This window comes from Mchenga conophoros, linkage group LG6, assembly GCF_057382185.1.
Source record: "Mchenga conophoros isolate Kocher_MC1m ecotype Shallow Benthic linkage group LG6, M_conophoros_male_GT1.1, whole genome shotgun sequence".
In the NCBI taxonomy this organism is placed as follows: Eukaryota; Metazoa; Chordata; class Actinopteri; order Cichliformes; family Cichlidae; genus Mchenga; species Mchenga conophoros.
Window position 1 is genome coordinate 36537091 of NC_140531.1, and position 22080 is coordinate 36559170.

General features: G+C 43.1%; 1 protein-coding gene across 2 annotated transcripts in view; it reads left to right on the top strand.

The window, feature by feature from the left end:
- Positions 1-2792: 2792 nt before the first annotated feature.
- The window catches only part of LOC146573210 (neuronal acetylcholine receptor subunit alpha-3-like), a 38623-nt gene continuing 19335 nt past the window's right edge, over positions 2793-22080 (top strand). The window contains exon 1 of one of the 2 annotated variants that reach the window (XM_085277865.1): positions 2793-3018. In XM_085277865.1, coding sequence (XP_085133991.1) covers positions 2961-3018 — 58 coding nt within the window. In that variant the 5' untranslated portion in view covers positions 2793-2960. Of the gene's footprint in view, positions 3019-17412; positions 17878-22080 lie in introns of those variants that run through there. The other variant, XM_085277868.1, reaches the window with a different exon arrangement.

Here is a 22080-nt window from a genome sequence, read left to right on the forward strand (position 1 = left end):
ACTGTACTCTCTGCAGCCCTGACCTCTTTACTGTACCATACTATACTGCTCTTTCTTTCTCACAATATAGGGAAGACATGATATCCACCTCCCTGCGTCTGGGCAGCTTCCAGAAACTCTGATCATCTCTGCTCCATTAAACCCACCTCTGCAAGACGACCACGCCAGAGAGAGTAGAAAAGGGCAATCCAGATTTCATTACTTAGGGTTGAAAATAAAAGCACTTTTCTCAGGTTGAAGGGATTTGGCGCAGATATGTGAATGTGAATAATTCAACATGGTCTAAAAGTTGTAGCGAGGGAGATAGATATTTTTGTGTTATGTTTCACTGGAGGAAGAGAGATGGCACCAGTGTACGTTATATGAATGAGAGCAAGTGCAGAGGAAAAAAGCACGAGGTGAAAGGAGATGGGTGAATGAGAGAAGTAAAGAAAATCAAGTATGGTAAGAGGACTGAGGGAGAAGAAAAGCATGAAGGGAAGGCCAGAAAATGACTGATTGAAAGTTGGTGAATTGAGATGGTGACTGAAAGAGAGGAAGTGAAAATGGATGGATGACGCTGAGCGGACACAAGAGGATGACACTAATGGCTTGTAGACGTCTGCATCCAGCTTTTAGGAAACACATGAATTAAACATTGCCTTGGGCAGAACACTGGAACAAGCTGTGGTGCGTCACGCTAAACAATCCTGGCAGAAACACTGACTCGCACCTAGTTCCTCCTCCAAACTGCTTCACTAATAAGACTGGCGAAGACAAGCGTGTCATGACGCCACACTGTGAGCTCAGCAGTTGTCAGATGGTGACACCAGCAACAGCAAAAGCACATTATCCCCGTTGTGCTTATTCTCTTTTTCTTCATCTGTCCTTTTTTATGTGGAGCTTGTCTGGAGGGATTAGACTCAGTAAACTCCTTCCAACTGCAGAAGAAAGCAAAAGAAGGAGAATTGCACAGTGTTTTGACAACTGCTTGTGTTGAAATGAAGGGATACTGACTGCTGTGACAGCTCCCAAATAGGAAAGTCATTGTTTAGAATTTTAACACTATTAATGATATGATATGGCCTCGGGGTGAGAGGCTGGTCCTGACAAAGTGTGTTTATGTGTTTGCATAAGCAATAACTTAGGCATGCACCTGTGATTTATGGACTTGCAGATTATTTAGATCACATGGATGAGTTTGACTAAAAGGGAGGACACAATTTTAAACATGTTACACATGGGTCATCTCTAGTTTTGCTTTAGAAGGTAACTGTGTCTTGCAAACTCACCTCTCTGTAATTTTGGGTTAAATAAAGTAATATTAATAAACTTTTTGATCTATACATTGGCTCAATAGTTTTTTGTTAATAAAGACTTTTGGTTTGGTACTCAATAGCCTACAGCCACATATCAATACAAAAACCTTGACCAAAAGATCTTGCTTTTAAAATGTCAGAAGGTCAAAGGGCATTAAAAGTTTACACATTATAACACACGTGCAGTCTGTTTTGAAATCATATTAAACTACGAGCATTAAGCATGCTCTGATACTAAAACAGAACTGCTGCTTTAAGGGCCCTTAAAGCTACAAAAGACTCCAGATCTTTTTAATATTACTCATCATCCTTTAAAGGGTAACTTATTTCTTATCACAAACAACCAAACAAACAAAAAGGTAAGTTTTTAGTTATTTCTTTAAAAGTAAGGTAGAAAAGACTGTCCTGACAGCCAGTGACGGTGTCCTCTGAGCAAACGACACATCTTAGTAGGATATACTTTCAGTATATTTGGGGCTGATGTGGAAATGATGCTCTACTTTAAGTCAAACTATATTTCATTCTGTCTATATATTGACTGAAGGAAGCATCTGTTCGCCATTGTGTGTTTGTGTCTGTGTCCCCAAGCAGGTGTGGACAGCTCGCGTGTGCAGCACCCGGACACGTCTCAGAGTCATGTGTCACTCCCTTTCTCGCCACTCACCTTAGGCTTTTGTGTCGGCTCAGTTCACTTCAGCACTGCTCCGCTAAGCCTCCTCTCCTTAATGACTTTCTTTGATGACGTCAAACCAAGCGTGTAAAATCATGGGCTAAAATTAAACTTAATCAGCGCTGGTAAACAGAAACCTGGGGAGCTTATAATGCGAACAGCGTGTTTCAAAGCGGCAGGAAGCATGCTTCCGAGCAGATAAACTTTCCTCCTCAGAACAGCGCAGTGCTGCACTTCAGTGGTCGGGTGAAGACACAGCATGCAAAGGGGTCTAGCTCCAGTTTTTGGAATTCAGCAAACTCGCTGGATTAATGCAGTACTTGTTCTCGAACTCGCTGGTTTATGCGGACGTGCTCCAAAACGTTATTTCAAACAAGAAAACGCCGTGAAGGCTAAAAATGAGTCAAATAAAGTAAACTGGCTGTTGTGTGGACACTTCAGCACCACGGAGAGCGCACACTAAAACTCACTGACCGTCTCACAAACAAATCATTCTGTCCTGCGTGTGCCGTGCAACTTTCTAACCAATATGTAACAGCTGGAATGAGATAAAGTATCCGCAGATTTTACTGTTGGACCTGGATCAGATCAGACAATGTCACACTGAGCGCCCCCCAAAAACCATTACAGCATATTATGCGTGTGGCACTTAAGTTTGAATGTGTCATACTTTTAAGTTTAGGTTCATATCCTCTTCGATCTTTGACATTTCAGTGTTGGGATCACTTTGCGCATGTTGGGACGGTTTTCCCTCCCTGTGCTGATCCGTATGGATGCGCCAGAGGAGATTTTTGCGCTCGTAGGGGAGGGACGTATGAAGTCAAGTTGGGATCATATCAGGAAGGAGCGCACCGACAAAGCGAGATAGACGACACCAGGGGAGAGAGGCACATTTTCACGCCCTCTCACATTATTTCTCGTCTCATCGATTAAAGAGACAGGCTTCCTTCAGGAAAAAAGTGAACAGGATCCCCAAACGACACGAGGGAGAGATGCAGTCTGTGGAGAGATGGACTTTGCTGCTTTTACTCGTGGGTTTGAAGGCGCAAGGTGAGTGGCGTTTATTCAAGGTAGAGTTATATAGTATATTCTGCAGATTACAGACGCATGAGGATTTTTGGCTGCATGGTTTTCAAGGCTCCAGGACACTGGAGCCTCTCTGCGCGTCAGTGTCTTGATAGTTAACTTGGTGATTCTGGGGTGATTAGGCTGAATTACTGTGCATTCTCCGAGGCGTCTTTTAGTAACTTTGTCTTTTTCTGCCATCCTCCAGTGCTTTGTGGTCATCGCTATGTCGACTCCAAACTTTTTCTCGTTTTTATCATTTGAATAATTAGCAAAAATATCGTCAAAATATGCAAAAGATTTCCTGCCAAAACATTAATTTTAGGTTTTTGCACTAAAACTTCTTTTCTTACGACTCTAACACTAGGTCAACAAAAACGAAATGCGGAAAAATCTGGAGAAAGGCAAATGAATTTTGATGAATGCTAATTTTGTTTTAAAAGGGTCGATGTGATTTCACTAAGCAAAACAGATTACAGTTCCGTTTCCCCGTTTACAGGTAGCGAGACTTTTGGAGGTTATACGAGGCCTGTGCCAATTTTGTTTATTCACACAGAAAGAAGATATAAAGGTTTTAGTCGGGAGGAGGGGGCTTGGTCTGCTGCAGGCATTTGATAAAAACCCTCCTAGCAATGCGTGTCTTCGGATGAATCTGATGACCTTATTTCGTTTCACCCCAATTACGACACTAATTAAAAGTTGTATTCATTTCTTGTTTGTTCTTATAGTTTGTAGCAAAGGATAGGTACAAAACATTACATATTTAGCACGAGATACTTTTAAAGTTATCTTGTTGAAGGCTCGTTTGATTGTTGTAATAAAGTTAAACTTATAATCATTAAGCTATTTTCAACTAGCAGTAAAAATAATCGACTAAACTAAAACATACAAAAGTGTATGTTTTTTTTCAGACAAGAGCAGCTTTGTCCAGAGAAGATTCATAAAATATATATAGAAAGGTAGGAAAAGAGGGAGGACGCAAGAAATGACTGATAGAAGGAGGAAAGAAAGCTAGACAGTGAGGAAGCGAGGAAATCGGGTAATGAAGGGTTGAAGATAGGAATGGATGAAGGGCCATGAGAGAGAGAGAGGGGGGGGGAAGAAGATAAAGATGAAAACAAAGAAGGGAGGGGAGATAGAAGAAAGATTGGAAAAGAGGGAAGATCTGGTGCAAAAAGATTCATAGAAGAAAGAAGGAAAGATAGCTGGGGTAGAAGGGAATAGGAATGAAATGTCAAAGATAAGAAGGAAATCAAGGCGAGGAGGAGGAATGGAGGAAATGAGAATGGAAGGAAGAAATAGTAGGAAGCCAGGATAAAGGATGAAAGAGAGTAGGAAAGAAGAGAAAGGGGTAGGCAGGGCAGAAAGAAGGAAAGGCATTGAGATGAGGCTCAAGGAAAGGAGATAAGGATGCCATCCAACTTGGAATGATGAAAGGGAAGGAAGAATTTGTGATTATTGATATGCAGCCAGTATCTTAATCATTGACCGCAGCTGAGCAGAGAGCCTGGATCTGACCTGGAGCCACTATGTGAAATAAATTCAGCGACAGTAATTATGCTGCAGCATTTCCAAGCTTTAATGTAAACATTTGCTATCTGATTTATGCATGGTGGCAGGCAGACTTTCTTATGGTGTATCAGCCTTTATACACATTCTTTATTCCAAGTCCATATCACGCCTGTACCTGAATCACGTCACATGAATTTTGGAAAAAAACTAAACTTGACCCTTCATCTGTTGTTGTAACTAAATTTAATAAACACTTCTAAAGACAGTGAGCTTCTAAGAAAGAAGCTGAAGCATTTTGACCAGGTATCTCACAAGATTGCTAAGATGATGCTGATTTTCATCCTTTACAGTGTAGGAAAATTTCAATGTGGGGCATTTAAATAAATTTAGGAACACAAATTAATTCTAATAATCAGATTAAATGTCACGTTCCCTGGTGATAATTTAATGACCAAATCCCATGTTTTTACAAAGTCCCAAAACTGAGACCACTGAGTGCTGGTTCCTCCAATCAGAGATGATGATATAATTGAGAGAAACTCTATAAGGAACATAAACATAACAGTATCATAAAATCCTGTTGCAAATAAGACAAGATTAATGCTGTCGAAAATTGTTAATCTTGGGATTTAGTGCACAGGGCGGTAAAAAAAACCCCCAATTTTTATTCCAGTTAATTATTTGAATGCAGAATGCACTGTTTGTTTCTAAGAGGAGCTGCTGCAGATTAGAGCTCTGAACTTTAAATTGGATACAATTAAACATTAAAGGTTACTGTGCCATAGCCTGAAAACAGAGACGTGGAAATTCCTTTAGTTTGTCTGCAGATCAAAGCGAAATTCATTTTATTGCTGGAAAAGGCATTCTTGGTACGTGTTCCAGTAGTTGAAATTCCAGCTGAGTAAACAAGAAAGACTTGGCAGCACAATTCTAAGCTTAGAATCCAGTCTAAAAATATAAATATATATAAAAAATATTTATATATATTTATATTTATATTTTCTGCATCACCAGCTGAATATGTGCACATTTCAGTGAATGTGCACTGCACAGTAAAGCTGTAGGCTGTAACTTTACAGCTGGGTTTCATTTGTGATGGTACTGTAGTTCCTGCTTAACAAGTTGCACAAATACATTCAACAGGACAAAATACATACTGCACATAAAAAAAAAATAAAAACATGGCACTTCCAATTTTACACTGAAACTCTGCTCTTGAGCAGGTTATGCATTCAGCACAAGTTACCATGGTGATTTAACCAGGTTAAAAAAAATAGAGCCTCTTTCATGACACACAAAACTCTGACTTTAAGCTCGACATAGCTTCCTGACCCATAAAACTTGCTTTGTACTACTCCCCTCTGACCAAGTGATGAGTTGGATGAGCTGGGCATGCAAACATTTACTCCATCACTTCAGAAAGGGACATTTTAAAGCACTCGTCTTCTTTTTCTGTTTCAGCACAATCTACAGCCAAAACTGGCTCATGGGCAGTTCAACATTCACTTCTGACCCTGTGTTCAGTCAGCCTGCACAAAGTTTGCACTAAGTTTGGAGACACTATCAGAATACAAACTTCTGTACTGGTAAATGGACGGGTATATATATATATAGCACTTTTCTGCTTTTTCTGAGCACTCAAAGCGTTTCTGCACTACAAGCCAAATTCACCCATTTACACACATTCATGCAGTGCTTTATTCTATGCACTTTAAGCACTTTTTATCTGTCTCATACACACTCACTCACACTCTGATGGATACATCTCACTTGAGAAGGTTCAGTATATTGTCCAACGTGAACTGGAGGAACCTTGGAATGAACCACAAACTTTCCAAATAGTAAATGGCCTGCTCTACCAGCTGAGCCACAGCTGCACCTAATCTCAAATTAGCAGTGGTAATGGTCTTTAGTGATTTGTGACACTGATTAATATTACTCGCATGAATTCATCCTTTTTGAAAGCTGTGAATGTGCAAAACGTGGAAAAACTTATGTAACCATACCGTTAGCTGCAGTTGTGTCCATATATTTGGATAACACACAAACTGTAAACACCAATTAAGCAAGCAATGTTTAGTTTGCCTCTGGTGATTTCAGAAGTGCTACTATTGTGTGTTACTTTAACTTGCATATAGTCACAGCACTGCCCCTTGTATTCAAATAAAGGCTATTCTCATAATGTAATTGAATGCATGACTGATGATCCGGTCAGTGAACTGTGGTGATAAGGTGTGTGTTTGTGTCTGTGTGTGCCTGCATGACTGCAGCTGTGTGGTAACGAGGCTTATATCACGGTAACATTTATAGCGCAGAACACAGAGCAGAGGGGGCGTGGCTAAATATGAACTGAGTCACAGATAAATGTGTTGAGAGGACCTCATGTTGCATCCCTCGCTTCACATCCGCCGGTTTTCATAAAGGCTGAACCTGTTTGTTGGAGTTCAGTTTTTAGAGTAGAAGGCTTCGGGTGATGTTTGTGAAAATGTGTCCATTGTCAGTTGTTAAAACTTATTTTGTGGATAAATGCGATCCTTTATGTTACAGTTTTACAGTTTTTCTAATGGAATATTGAGCTAAAGATACTTCCTGTCAACATCAAACAAGGGCTTCTCAGTTTGCATGTAAAATATTTCTCACTCTGGCATGGCCCAAAGTCAAAATGATATTTCTCCTACATCCAGAGAAAGGAATATATGGGCACTTACATTCCTGGTCAGGGTCACATTCGCACCTAATAATGACAAAATGCACATGCTAAAATGAGCAAAGGACCACTGAGATATTGAACTACAAAGGCTGAGCGCTTTTCTTCCATGAAACATATTCAAATTCATGTAACCCAGTTTTTTTGTGAGCATGCCTTCAGGGAAATTTCTATTAGATCTGCTCATTTCAAAGGTGAAAAAAGTTAAAAATGGATGAGAACTGCGAAATGCGTGCAGTCGAGCATGAATGTCATAAGTCCTTCAAAAAGAGCTATGCTTGACCAATATTAGCATCTGCTGAGAACGTCGGGACAAAAAGAATACAATAAAAAAGACAAATCAAACAAAGCTGTTTGTAGATTTTGCCTGAATACAAGTGTGGAGCCTTTGCTGTTAAAGGCATCAGTCACATCTCATGGTATTCCATTAACTGGACACACATACACACACACTCACTGCTCCACGATCCTATCTTCCTGGGCTTTTTGCACCTGTCTCTCACTTTTCTGTGACTTCGCCTCTTTCTCACTCACTAATCTCTCAGGTTCTTTTCCTCTCATCGGTCTTTTCTCTTGTTTTCCTCTCTCTCCTTTTCCACTCCCACTTAATCTCTGTCACTTAAATTCAATGCATTTCAGCTCAGTTTACAGGCACACAGGAAAAATAAACACTTCAGCTTTATACAGTGTTTACCATATAAGCATTGTACATAAAAAAGAACCCTCGTCTATCTCCATTCCTTTCTGTTTCATTCTTTCTCACTCTCCTTTAAAAGCATTTGCATGCTCAGGGGAGGCTAAAGGCTAAATGGCTTACTCTTACACCAGCCTCTCACACGGCCAATAAAACTGTCTCTTCTTTAACAATAAGCATTATCTGTCCGGTATTCCTCTACACCAGCTTGTCTCCTGTTTCCTGCTTCTCTACTTTTGAGTCCATTAAGTGTATATGTTGTTAACTCAAACCAGGATATCCCCCCCCCCTCCCCCTGTATCATACACTGTAGCTGTCTTATTTTTTGAGTCCCATCAAAAAAATGATCCGCTTAAACGGTAAAGAACAGAGCTGTGCAGTGGTGTCAAAAGACAAACTGAGATGCTTCCTTTAAGTCACTAGAACATCTCTGTAGGAAAGATAGCTAAGCAGTGCAGGCAGAAATAAAAGGGCCTTAGAATCTTCTTTTCCCCCCATTTTTCATCACAGCAGTGGATTAGTGCACCATATTTGCAGTGCAGGTTAAGGTGGCCAAACTAAAGACATGCCCAAGCTAAGGAAAATAATCCAATTAGAGGGAAAAAAGATAAATTAACTAGGAATCTGCAATATAAATACACTCAACAAAAATATAAACGCAACACCTTTGTTACTGCTCCCATTCCCCATGGGATGGACGTAGAGACCTAAAATTCATTCCAGATACACAATATAACCATCCCTCCCAAACAGTGGTCACAAATCAGTCCAAATGTGTGGTAGTGGGCACATCTGCTATATTGAGATAATCCATCCCACCTCACAGGTGTGCCACATCAGGATGCTGATCTGACATCATGAGTAGTGCACAGGTGTACCTCAGACTGCCCACAACAAAAGGCCACCCTGGAATGTGCAGTTTTTTTGCGCTATTGGAGGTCTGGGGACCCAGAACCGGTCAGTATCTGGTGTGACCACCATTTGCCTCATGCAGTGCAACACATCGTCGCATGGAGTCTATCAGATTGTCAATTGTGGCCTGTGGAATGTTGGTCCACTCCACTTCAATGGCTGTGCGAGGTTGTTGGATATTCGTGGGAACTGGTACACGCTGTCGTATACGCCGGTCAAGCACATCCCGAACATGCTCAATGGGTGACATGTCCGGTGAGTATGCTGGCCATGCAAGAACTGGGACATTCTCAGCTGCCATCTGCCCTGAACAATGTGAACCATGATTCATCCGTGAAGCGCACACCTCTCCAACGTGCCAGACGCCATCGAATGTGAGCATTTGCCCACACAAGTCTGTTACGGCGACGAGCTGGAGTCAGGTCAAGACCCCGATGAGGACGACGGGCATGCAGTTGAGCGTCCCTGAGACGGTTTCTGACAGTTTGTGCAGAAATTGTTTGGTTGTGCAAACCAATTGTTCCAGCAGCTGTCTGGGTGGCTGGTCTCAGACGATCTTGGAGGTGAACCTGCTGGATGTGGAGGTACTGGGCTGGTGTGGTTACACGAGGTCTGCGGTTGTGAGGCCGGTTGGATGTGCTGCCATATTCTCTGAAACGCCTGTGGAGACGGCTTATGGTTGAGAAATGAACATTCAATGCACGGGCGACAGATCTGGTTGACATTCCTGCTGTCAGCATGCCAATTGCACGCTCCCTCATTGCTTGTGGCATCTGTGGCATTTTGCTGTGAGACAAAACTGCACATTCCAGGGTGGCCTTTTGTTGTGGGCAGTCTGAGGTACACCTGTGCACTACTCATGATGTCAGATCAGCATCCTGATGTGGCACACCTGTGAGGTGGGATGGATTATCTCAATATAGCAGATGTGCCCACTACCACACATTTGGACTGATTTGTGACCACTGTTTGGGAGGGATGGTTATATTGTGTATCTGGAATGAATTTTAGGTCTCTACGTCCATCCCATGGGGAATGGGAGCAGTAACAAAGGTGTTGCATTTATATTTTTGTTGAGTGTATGATAATTCAAAGCTTATCTCGAGACAATATGTAACTCCTCCCACTCAAGGAAATAATTAGGTAACTATTAAGTAAAAAGTGCACATGTTGGAAAATGCAACTGTTTTAAATTAATTTTGGAAAAAGGTTACCCTCGGGATATCCCATGGGAGCTGTTCAGTATAGGGTGTCTGCCTTGCTGTTACAAGTCATTGGCCCCTGTACAAGTAGAACGACATCTTGGTGTGTATTGCTGGCAATAAGTTGGAGTTGTTGCCAAGAGGTGTTGGACTTTGTCACCGATTCTGTACGGAGATTTTAATGGGCAGAATTTCTAAGTGGACCTTCACCTTGGTGATTTTGTGCAGATGATGTGGTTCTGTTTGCTTCATCAGGTGGTGACCTGTAGCTTGCATTGGAGCAGTTCCCACCCAAGTATGAAGCGGCAGTAATGACAATTAGAACCTCCAAGTCCGAGGCCATTGTTCTCAGCATGGCCCAATATATTCTATAGAAAATGGATGGATGGATGGATATTAAGGGAATAATCCTAACTACAGAATGCTTAAAATCAACACATTGTCCCTAAATCATCAAAATCCCATCCTTCATACCATCCCTGGCATATCCCCTGAGGGATTTTATGTTATATGGAGTCCAAAATAAGCAGCAGTGATTGACAGTTCCTGGGTCCAAACCAGAAGACGGGGTACAGTTTGTAGGATAGTTGAAAAACATATAGATTAATCAAATGCAAAAAAAAGGTGTCCTGATAAACAAAAGACGGATTTGACGAATTGCACATCATAACGTATTTTTAGTAATGCTAACAGTTCCTTCAGCTCCAATCATGCTAAAATTACAATTCTAGTGTAACTGCTAGGGATTAACGCCTTACTGAATCTTTCTTCTTCTTTTTTTAAAATGCTGTTCTTTAGTATAGCTCTATATACAGCACATCCATATTTGGGGATCAAGCTAAGATTGACAGACTCATGTGCTTGGTAAGATATGAGAGAGAGCTTAATGAACTATCAACAGCAAAACCTAAGAATGTAGTTAGAGTCTTGAGTACAGAGAAAGGCGCATGTGTGACCGTGATTTTGTTCTTATGCACCTTTTCACAAATCTCATTTTAATTTTCACAAGTGTGTGAAATATGGTCCTATCTACATAATTATTTTTTCCCACTCTTTACCCAATTTGATGCATTAATCCTACTATGATGAAAGCGTCCATTAAAAATTGGGAAGTTCTGACTGGTGGACTAATAATTGGCAAGTGAGGGTAAATGTGATAAATACAGATCAAAGTGAGTAGATCATTTCACTTTAACATGTTTTTTTTAAAGTCTCAATGGGGAATGCATCTGACCAAGCTAAATGTAGGCATACATATGTGTGTGTTTGTGAGAGAGAGCGAGTGTGTGTATAAATGCCAGGTTTTGATCAAAGAATTGGTTTAGTCAGTGGACGTGTAGCAGGGAGCAGCTCTGTCTTTGTAATTATACTAACAAGTAGATGAAGCACCGTGACAGCTCGTTTTAGTCAAACATTTTTTTCTACTTCATTTCTTTTATATTTTAATTCAAATTTCATTCTTTTCTGTTTTGTCTTTTTCAGTCTATCGCTTGTATCCTGAAAAATATAGTCATTGTGCAACGGACTGTTTCCTTTTTTGGATCAGATGTGAAGTGTCTGTTACCATACTCCCTTTAAACTCTATTTAGCACAGCATTAGCACATGCTAAGTAGCTACCAGACAGCAGGCTATGAAGTCTGGAGTCATAATCTTCTGAGTGACATCTCAAGAAGGCTTTGCTTCCAGTCTGTCTCTCCTCTCCCTTACTCCCTTCTTCTCTCCCTCCACTTCTTGTCTTGGTGTTTCTTTCCTTTTTTCCTCTCTTGTTGTTCTCTCTAGAGGGCTGTCATCAGAAGTTCAACACAAGCTATGTTTCTGGTGTCATTGTTCTGTGCATAAAGACGGTTATTATCTGCCTTTGAGCGAAGCATCTTGATGTAATAGGGTCAGCAATATTTCATCATCAGGATTTCAAGGACTTCTCCAAAGAAGTCCGTTTTAATTAAAACATTTTGCTCTCATGTATCCCAAACTCAATTTGACTGCTGTTAGTCAAGTAAGAATAGCGTTTATTAAAACAAAAAACAAAAAAGTTTGGGAAATAAATAATGAAACACCCGAAGGTAAAATCTGCTTGTGTCTTTGAGGTGAAGAAGTTCTCCTGAACATTAGATGTCTCTTTGTCTTCTGTCTCTTAATTGTTGTGTTTTTGTGTACCTGCTGTTTTAGCTGTTTCTTTTGTCCCTTATTTTGTGTCCTCATTCTCCTTGCAAAATACTCTGTCCTGCATCTTCTCTCCTCCATTCAAGCTGCCCTGCAGAGACGAATGTGGTATTGATCTAGATATATTTATAGAGCGTGATGGGGAGCGTGAGCGGGATTTCTGCGTGACAACTCCAAGAGCACTGGGGGGTCTTGAAGGATGAAAAGTGGGTGATCATCCTCACAAACTGCAGGAGTGTAAATGATGTGACTCAGTTGGCTTCAAGGCAGCAAGCTGTGTGGGGAACTTTAAACGTATTGCTTTGATACAGCTCACTTTGAAAACTTGCACAGCTTACACAACCCCAGTAACTGATTTATCTTGGTCCTGAATGTAGTTTCAGTCTTCTTTAGAATAAATTCTAGATCAAATGTAATATTGAAGATTCTAGCTCTGCTGGATTAGACGATGGATGTAGTTGCTGGTGGTAACAATAAATGTGATCTAATAGTCACAGAATCCTGGAGGAAACAAACACTTCTTGAGCCTGGACTAAAACAGACACAACTAGTGTTTCTGTTTATAGCACAACCAGACACATTTATGTTCATTCAATATTTGGTCTCTTTTCATCACGCCAAGAACAAATGTGATCTGACTTTGTCTCATGCCAGTAACTCTGTGCCAACAGCACAGCTAAGCAGCTTTGCTGTGATGGCACAGGAAAGTTGTTAACCTGGCTCATAACCTTCTTCCATTCCCGTTCATCAATTATTCTCTTCTAAACCACCTTAACAACTTGTTTGTTTTTGTACATAAAATCAACAGCTGCTATTACTTGTAATTATGGATTGTGGTGTCAAATATTTTCCTGTGACCTCACAATAAAACTCACCCAGTGTTTCACTTGGTGAAGATGCTGCAATGGCTAATGATTTTTGGACAGTTGGTCAGCTGGTCCTAAATGCTGCAATAATTTTAAGGTGTTTTTATTTTGTGGCAGTTCTGGTTAGCGTTATAACCTTAACTTATAAGATAAGAGGCAATATATAGTGCAATTATACTGTTGTTACTAGTATCCAGGAGAGTCCACATAGATGGTATGCCACATAGACCTGTACCAAGTAGTTGTTAACTGCTGCTGTGATGTGTTCCACTGATTTGTAATGTCCTGTTTTGATATTTCTTGGTGTTTTAGAATCAGAAATCAGATGTGACATAAGAGCAGTGGAATCTGACTGTAAAGCTACACGTTCACTGGCTACTGTAACGACATACTTGTGTAATAACAAGTGTTAATAGAGGTCAAGTCAGAAATCCTTTTTCTATTTTGCATAGGACCAGAAGTCTTTTTGCAACCACAGTAATTGCCCATGGTGACCATTATTAGGAATGCAGGTTTAAGGTACTTCTGTACTGACATCACTTCCCATGATACTGGCATGTGTGTTTTGGACACTCCATGAGAGTCCAGAGTTTTCACGTTACCCCACAGTGAAGCCAAAAGTTTGAAATCTGAATCCTGAATGGGGAACAAGCTTAAAGAAATAGCAGCTCCCCTCACTCCTCACACACAAAAAACTTTCAGCACCTCATCTCCTGTCCTCAGGCTGCAGTCTGCAGCTCCTCTGCACTATGTTAAAATAGCTTGCTGTGCATTTCCCACTAAATAGACAGATACTCGGCCTGAAGCCTTCAAGGTTCCTTCCTGGAAGTAAATAAGCTCTTCATATTTTGGTTACGTACACACCCCTTAAGCTGCAGTCCTGACAAACACCTATATATAGATAAATTATAATAACTCATGCTCTCATATGGGTGAACACTGACAGCTTCCAACACCTACCAAACTATAGTTACCATTATTCAGGAGAAGAGAAGAGGACATGCATGTCACAGTGATTTATTTACATTTAGATATCACATGTTTATTTGAGTTTAACTTAGTTTATATTCCATGCTGTCTTCAGTATGGTAACACCCGTCCACAGTGCTATGCAAACAGGCAGAAGTAAAATATTCTTCCCTCATGATGAATTACTGCGGTGCTTAGTTCATTACTAGATTCATGTCAAGTCAATGGATTTTCAACAATACCTGTTTAGACTGTACTGAAGCATGCTAAATCCACTGTCACCGTGTTGCACTGCAAAGCTTGAAACTCCACTATGCATTATCCATGACTTCAGGGCTCAGCTGTAGCTAACCTACAGGAAATACTGATATGTACATAAGTACGTTGTCTTTCAAGAAACCACAGGAAACAATGCTACTAGGTAGCTACATTGTAGCAGGTATGTAATGTTATGTGCACATTGAGAATTTTAGCATCTCCTAGTGGTTAGCTTGGAGACTGCGGTCAAGTGAATTTTTATGTGGTTTGGCTTGTATTCCTATTGGATGTTTAGAGTCACATGAGTGGGGTGATACAGGAAGAGTTTCCTATTGGATGTTTAGAGTCACATGAGTGGGGTAATGCAGGAAGCCATTTTAGTATTGGGATTTGCACAATGAGGCGTACCAGAAGTCTCCCTGTTTAATCCTTAAGCATCCACCTGTGTTATGCCATGGAGAAGCATTGTTTGTAAGTTTGAATTGTGTTTCATCTTTATAAGTAGTGAGTGGTGTATATTTTATCGATTTTATGCATATTTGGAGAGATTTATATATAAATGCCTAGATCTGTTCGCCATGTGAAGCAAATGCATAATTCTTTATTGAGCATATTTCTTTTTGTATTTTTTGTAGTTTCACAAGTTCTGGGAAATCACTGTAAGTTGTACGTTGATGAAGACAAACAAGTAAACAGCCCTCAACTTTACTTTCACGCCTGACTCATCATTCAACGCTTTCAGTGCTTACGGCATATGTTTAGCTATCTGTCACTTCGTGTACCAGAACCACGCACGCAGGGGACAGAATAGTGAAAAAACAGCATCACACCAGGGATAATACAGCAAGTCTGGATAGCAGAGACCGCTAACGCTCATTAGTCTTCCTGCCTTGTTTAGTTGTACCTTGCATGCCGAATAGTCATCATGGACAATAAGCCAGTGTTACGGCCGCTGGCCTCAGGTGGCCCCGCCTTCCTCCCTGGAATCTACAGTGCTCCAGGACTCACGGGGGATTGGCTGGCCCGGACATATGCCCGCCCCAACTTCATGCGGATCCGAGCCTGTCAGACTACACACACCATTGGCTCCCGCAGGAGCCTGGAGTACGACGGACAGGTGGCACAGCTGTCTGCAGTTATGACAAGTGACACAGCTGACTGCAGTTACCTGATAGTATAAAAGGCTGAGGAGTCTTCATTCGTCGAGGGACTTGTTGATTTGAACAGACTGTACAGAGAGTCCCTCCCTTTTGCCTTCTGCCTGTGTTTTGTGTTGCCTCCTGCGAGACGTTTAGTAGAGCAGTGCTCTACTGGTGTTATTAATCGTGGTGTTTGTTTAAAGTTTCTCTGCTGCCTAGTGAGTTGTTTCACTAACGGATTTCAGTTGTGTTAATAAACCTTATGTTTGTCGTCCTATCTAACTCCTTGGTCTCTGGGCTCGTTTATGTTACGTCCGCTGCCGCCTAGCAGAGCCGGGCCGTAACATAAGTGGGGGCTCGTCCGGGATCCCTCATAGGGGGTCTTTGTTCCTGGGAGTGGGGGTCAAAAAAAAAAAAAAAAAAAAAAAAAAAGGAGAAATTGAGTTGGCTAAAGATTAAGCACTATGTCAGCTGCGTTTTGTTTGCAGCACTTTATAGCTGCCCCGTCTCTAGGGATTATTAATAGCTGTCGCAAGAATGATTTGCTGCAAATTGTGGATCACTTTCAGCTGCAGGTTTCAAAAACTCTTCGTAAGAGTGAAATAAAAGCCTTAGTGGTGGACAAGTTGGTGGGAGCTGGTGTGCTTCAAGCGCCTGTTTTGCCTGTAGTCTCTGGTGTGCCAAGCCAAGCTGCCGTAGTTGAAGAGGGCCAGAATGGTTCCAGTGGGGATGGTGAGGGGGATGAGCGGGGAAAGACGCCACGCACGCTTCCTCACTATGATCCACTCTCTTCTGGGAGTTCCGAAGGGAGAGAAGGAGCTCGGCTGAAGGTGCGGCTGGCACGTCTCCAGATGGAGGCTGAGGAGAAGGCTCAGAACCGGCGGGTTCAGCTTGAAATAAGGAGGCTGGAAATAGAGGCGGACAAGGCCGTTAGGCTCCGACAGCTTGAGCTGGAGTCACAGTCTCAAGCCTCATCTGTCTCTGCTGTTCATTCCGGTCCCACCTCCACGTCCACTTCTGCTTTTAAAATTGATAAGTGCATTTCTTTAGTGCCCACTTTTAGAGAAACTGAGGTGGATACATACTTTGCAGCATTTGAACGTATCGCTGGTGCGCTGCAATGGCCTAGCGAGATTTGGCCTCTTTTGCTACAGTGCAAACTGTCCGGCAAAGCTCAAGAGGTGGTGGCTGCTCTTTCTTTAAAGGACAGTTTAGATTACTCGTGTGTTAAAGCAGCTGTCTTGAAGGCCTATGAGCTAGTTCCAGAGGCCTATAGGCAGAGGTTTCGCCAGCAAAAGAGATTGCTGTCGCAGACTTATGTGGAGTTTGCAAGAGAAAAGGGGGTTCTCTTTGATAAGTGGTGTGTTGCGTCAAAAGCGACTGACTATGACGCTCTGCGCGAACTAGTTTTGTTAGAGGACTTTAAGAAATGCATTCCTGAGCGTATTGTGCTGTATTTGAATGAACAGAAAGTGACGTCACTAACATGCTGCTGTTCTTGCTGATGAGTTTGTACTCACTCACAAAGCCTCATTTACTGACAGTGAGAAGCCACGGGTTAGCCCTGTGCAGCAGCGCCACACAGCTAAAGAGTCTGGGTCCAGGGAACACCGTGAATGTTTTTACTGTCATAAAACCGGACATGTGATTGCTGACTGTTTAGCATTAAAACGCAAAACATCACATGCTCAGCAACCCAAAGGGGTGGGTTTTGTAAAAGCTGAGGCCCGTCACGAGGACCATGAGTGTGGTGGTAGGGTGCCTGACCCCTGTTTCGAACCATTCATTTTTGATGGCTTAGTATCGCTAACAGACAACCCATCCGAGTTAAAACCTGTGCGTATTTTAAGGGACACTGGAGGTTCTCAAACTGTCATCCTCTCAAGTGTATTACCATTTTCTGCTAAAAGTGAATGTGGTTTTAATTCTGTTCTGCGGGGGATAGAGATGGGTTACGCTCCTAGACCAGTTCACAGAATTTTTATTAAATCTAGCCTTGCTACAGGATTTTTCCCTGTTGCCGTTTGCCCGGCCTTGCCAATAGAGGGTGTGGCCATGCTGTTGGGCAACGACATCGCAGGAGGGGTAGTGCTCCCTCGTCTGGAGGTTTTAGACAACCCCCTGAATCAGAAAACTTCTGATGTGTCTATGCACCCTGGGCTGTATCCAGCCTGTGCAATTACTCGAGCACAAGCTCGGAAAGATACTGATATTGCCCTCTCTGATTCTGTGTTGATGTCCTCGTTTTCCGGGGAGAATGATGTACCCACTAACAGAAACAATGTTCTGTCACCTCCAGACTCTGTGACGCCCGAGGAGCCTGATCCATTTCCTAAGGACTCTGTACTGCCTTTGACTAGAGATCAGCTGTCAGCAGCTCAATTAGCTGATGAAACAATAAAGAGCTGTTTCAAACGTATGGTAAGTGCTGAGCAAGCCAAGAAGGAGCCTCAAGCCACCTGGAGGAAGGAGGGGCGGATGGGGGTGATGGGTTAAAACTATGTTATCCCACCTGTTCTAGACCCCGTTTGTCTAACTCTGAAATGCTAAAAGCATTGCCGGGTTTGCTTGAGCATCTGATTTCAGAGCAGCAAGAGGACATAATTGCCTTAATTAGGGAATACACCTGTTTATTCGGGGATGTGCCAACTGCCACTACGGTGCTAGAGCATGACATTGATGTCCAGGGCGCTAAACCTATTAAGCAGCATCCTTATCGAGCCAGCCCCCATAAGCGCGTGCTCATGAAACAGGAGGCTGACTATCTGCTGCAACATGGTTTAGCGAAGCCCAGTCAAAGCCCCTGGAGCTCGCCTTGTATAGTGGAGTCTAAGCCAGATGGCTCGCCCCGTTTTATTACAGACTTCCGGAAGGTGAACTCTGTGACTGTGGCTGACTCACATCCTCTCCCAAGGGTTGAGGATTGTGTAGACAGTATTGGGACTGCTCAGTATGTCTCCAAGTTAGATCTTCTTAAGGGTTACTGGCAAGTCCCTTTAACTGAACGTGCCTCTAACATCGCTGCCTTTGTTACACCCGATGATTTTTTACAGTACACAGTCATGGCTTTCGGCATGTGTAACGCTCCTGCCACCTTCCAGAGGCTAGTAAATAAAGTCCTCCGTGGTCTGTCCAACTGCAGTGCCTACCTAGATGATCTAGTAGTTTACACTGAAACATGGCAAGATCATTTGGAAACGTTACAACAGGTATTTCACCGTTTGGCACAAGCTACCCTAACTCTCAACTTAGCTAAGTGTGAGTTTGCCAAAGCTACTGTGACGTACTTAGGCAGGGAGGTGGGACGTGGACAGGTCCGGCCCATAGATGCCAAAGTGGTAGTGATTAAACAGTTTCCCACGCCTACCACCAGGCGTGAGTTACGTCGGTTTCTAGGGATGGTGGGCTACTACAGGAACTTTTGTAAGAATTTCTCCTCTGTAGTAAAGCCATTGACTGACCTGCTCAGCCCAAAGGTTGAGTTTAGCTGGTCGAGTGAGTGTCAGGATGCTTTTGAGAGTGCAAAAGCCCTCCTCTGCCATTCTCCTGTGTTAGCTGCACCTGATTTGACGCGACCATTCAAACTCGAGGTTGATGCCAGTGCTGTCGGGGCTGGGGCAGTGCTGTTGCAAGAAGACTTGCTGGGTTTGAACCACCCCGTTTGTTACTTTTCCCGCAAGTTCAATAAAAATCAGTTAAACTACTCCACCATTGAAAAGGAGACCCTGGCTTTGTTGTTGGCTCTTCAGCACTTTCACGTGTACCTGGGGTCCAGCATGTTGCCTCTTGTTGTGTACACAGACCACAACCCACTTGTGTTCCTGGCTTGTATGTTTAATCACAACCAGCGCCTTATGCGCTGGGCTCTGTTGTTGCAGGAATACAACTTAAGTATCCACCACAAAAAGGGGACTGAAAATGTTTTAGCTGACGGTCTGTCCCGTTTGTAAACATGTTTTACTGCTTTTGTCTTTTGTTGTTGTTTATGCTCTGTAACGTTGGCTTCAGCCCAACATAGTTGGTATTTTAAGGGGAGGGGTGTTACGGCCGCTGGCCTCAGGTGGCCCCGCCTTCCTCCCTGGAATCTACAGTGCTCCAGGACTCACGGGGGATTGGCTGGCCCGGACATATGCCCGCCCCAACTTCATGCGGATCCGAGCCTGTCAGACTACACACACCATTGGCTCCCGCAGGAGCCTGGAGTACGACGGACAGGTGGCACAGCTGTCTGCAGTTATGACAAGTGACACAGCTGACTGCAGTTACCTGATAGTATAAAAGGCTGAGGAGTCTTCATTCGTCGAGGGACTTGTTGATTTGAACAGACTGTACAGAGAGTCCCTCCCTTTTGCCTTCTGCCTGTGTTTTGTGTTGCCTCCTGCGAGACGTTTAGTAGAGCAGTGCTCTACTGGTGTTATTAATCGTGGTGTTTGTTTAAAGTTTCTCTGCTGCCTAGTGAGTTGTTTCACTAACGGATTTCAGTTGTGTTAATAAACCTTATGTTTGTCGTCCTATCTAACTCCTTGGTCTCTGGGCTCGTTTATGTTACGTCCGCTGCCGCCTAGCAGAGCCGGGCCGTAACAGCCAGATACAGAAGATCAACAGAAGACTAGCTCTCCAAGAACATCTGTGAAGTCATATGTGACCAGATCTGTTGCTAGTTCTTCTAACAGCTCCTGCAAGTCTTCTGCAAGCCTAGCAGCTGCTAAAGCACGCGCAAGAGCTGAAGCAGTGCGTGCTCGCTCCACCTTTGTCAAAAAAGAAACTGAACTCATGGTGGAAAAAGCCCAGTTGAGAGTAGAAGAGGCACGCATGGAGGCTGCTCTGGCCACACTGAAGCAAGAGAAAGAAGTTGCAGCGGCTTTAGCTGAGGCGGAGGTTTTGGAATCAGCCGTAGCAGAACTCGGCTCTAAACAAGATCTCAGGACAGTGGACATCATAGGAATTCCCCCTGACTCCACAGAAAAAAGAACAAATGATTATGTTGAGTGTCACTCAAGAATGCACTCTAGTCAGCTGTCGTTGCCCGGCCTTGAGTCCCATATCACCTCCAGTCGGCCACGCGATTTCTCTCATGCGCCACCACTCCAGGACAACGAACTGAATCCCATTCGTACAGCCATTGATGGACTGAGCTCCACTCCAGCTCGTGTCAAGAGCCATACTACCTTTGAAGAAAATGGTATGAAGCATCCATCTGCTCAGAATTACCCTGGGATTCATCCATGTAGTGTCACCCCCCTGCAGGAACCTCAACCACACACACATCCTCTTAGAATGCAAGCAGCGCAGCCCTCTGCTCTGAACCATACCGGCATTAATGACTTTGCTGTATACATGGCTCGCCGGGAACTTGTGACATCCGGGATGACAAAGTTTGATGATCGTCCAGAGAATTATTGGGGCTGGAAGTCTACCTTCATGAACATCATTGAAGGGCTAAAACTCACCTGCAATGAAGAGCTCGACCTTCTCACTAGATGGTTAGGTCCTCAATCATCTGAGCAAGTCAGGAGAATCAGAGCTGTTCATGTCAATGACCCCGCTGCAGGGCTCAGGATGGCGTGGATGCGACTTGAAGAGAACTATGGGTCTCCTGAAATAATTGAGAAAGCTCTGCTGGACAAACTGGAGAGATTTCCTAAGATCAGCAACAGGGACCCTCTCAACCTGAGAGAGCTTGGTGACTTGTTAAGGGAGTTGGGGTCAGCAAAGTTAGAAGGTTGTTTGCCTGGGCTCGCCTATCTGGATACCTCTCGCGGCATTAACCCAATAGTGGAGAAACTGCCGTATGGCCTTCAAGAAAAATGGATGACACAAGGCAGTGCGTACAAGCTGCAAAACCAAGGCCAGTTTCCACCATTCTCATTCTTCACTGACTTTGTCTGCAAAGAAGCCCGCACTCGTAATGATCCAAGTTTTGCATTTAGCTCATTTGGGATGACGACAGTGAAACCAGAAAACTCACCTAAAAGGTACACGCATTCCAGGAACCACGTCTCAGAATCAGAATCAGAATCAGAATCAGAATCAGAATACTTTATTCATCCCGAGGGAAATTAGGGGTTACAGCAGGCAGCACGCTAATGGCGCATGCGCACTCACAAAGGAACCTTCTGACCAACTTTACACAAACATCACATTGGGCAGACATGTCAGAAGGTAGGCTGATAGGAAAAAAACAACGAAAATACACTACATGAGGTAAGAGGAGGAGAAAAAAAAACTCCACTCAGACTGAGCTCCTAGTGGGAGAACAGTTTGATAAAAGAAAAAACACCTCAGCACAAAAGCACATGACTATCAATACACCATAGAAACACGAGACAAGCAACAGGGGCGGGTAAAGGGTAAGAGAGAGCCGGCGTAGACAGCACATCCGGTCCTGCAGCATCTGTGCTGGTCCAGTTGACTGCTATCATCCCCGGTAGGGCACAAGCATCGAAGGCGTTGGAAAGGGAGGGGGATGAGTGAGTGCTTATCAGTGTAAGTGTGTGTGTGTGCGTGTCCATAGTTTAGCTGAGACAGTGTCCTTCGGCCTATCAGGCTAAGTAAACAGTCCTCCAGCCAATCCAGGTGTCCTTCATGGGGCGGGAAGAATAGTCATCACACAGTCGTTATCAG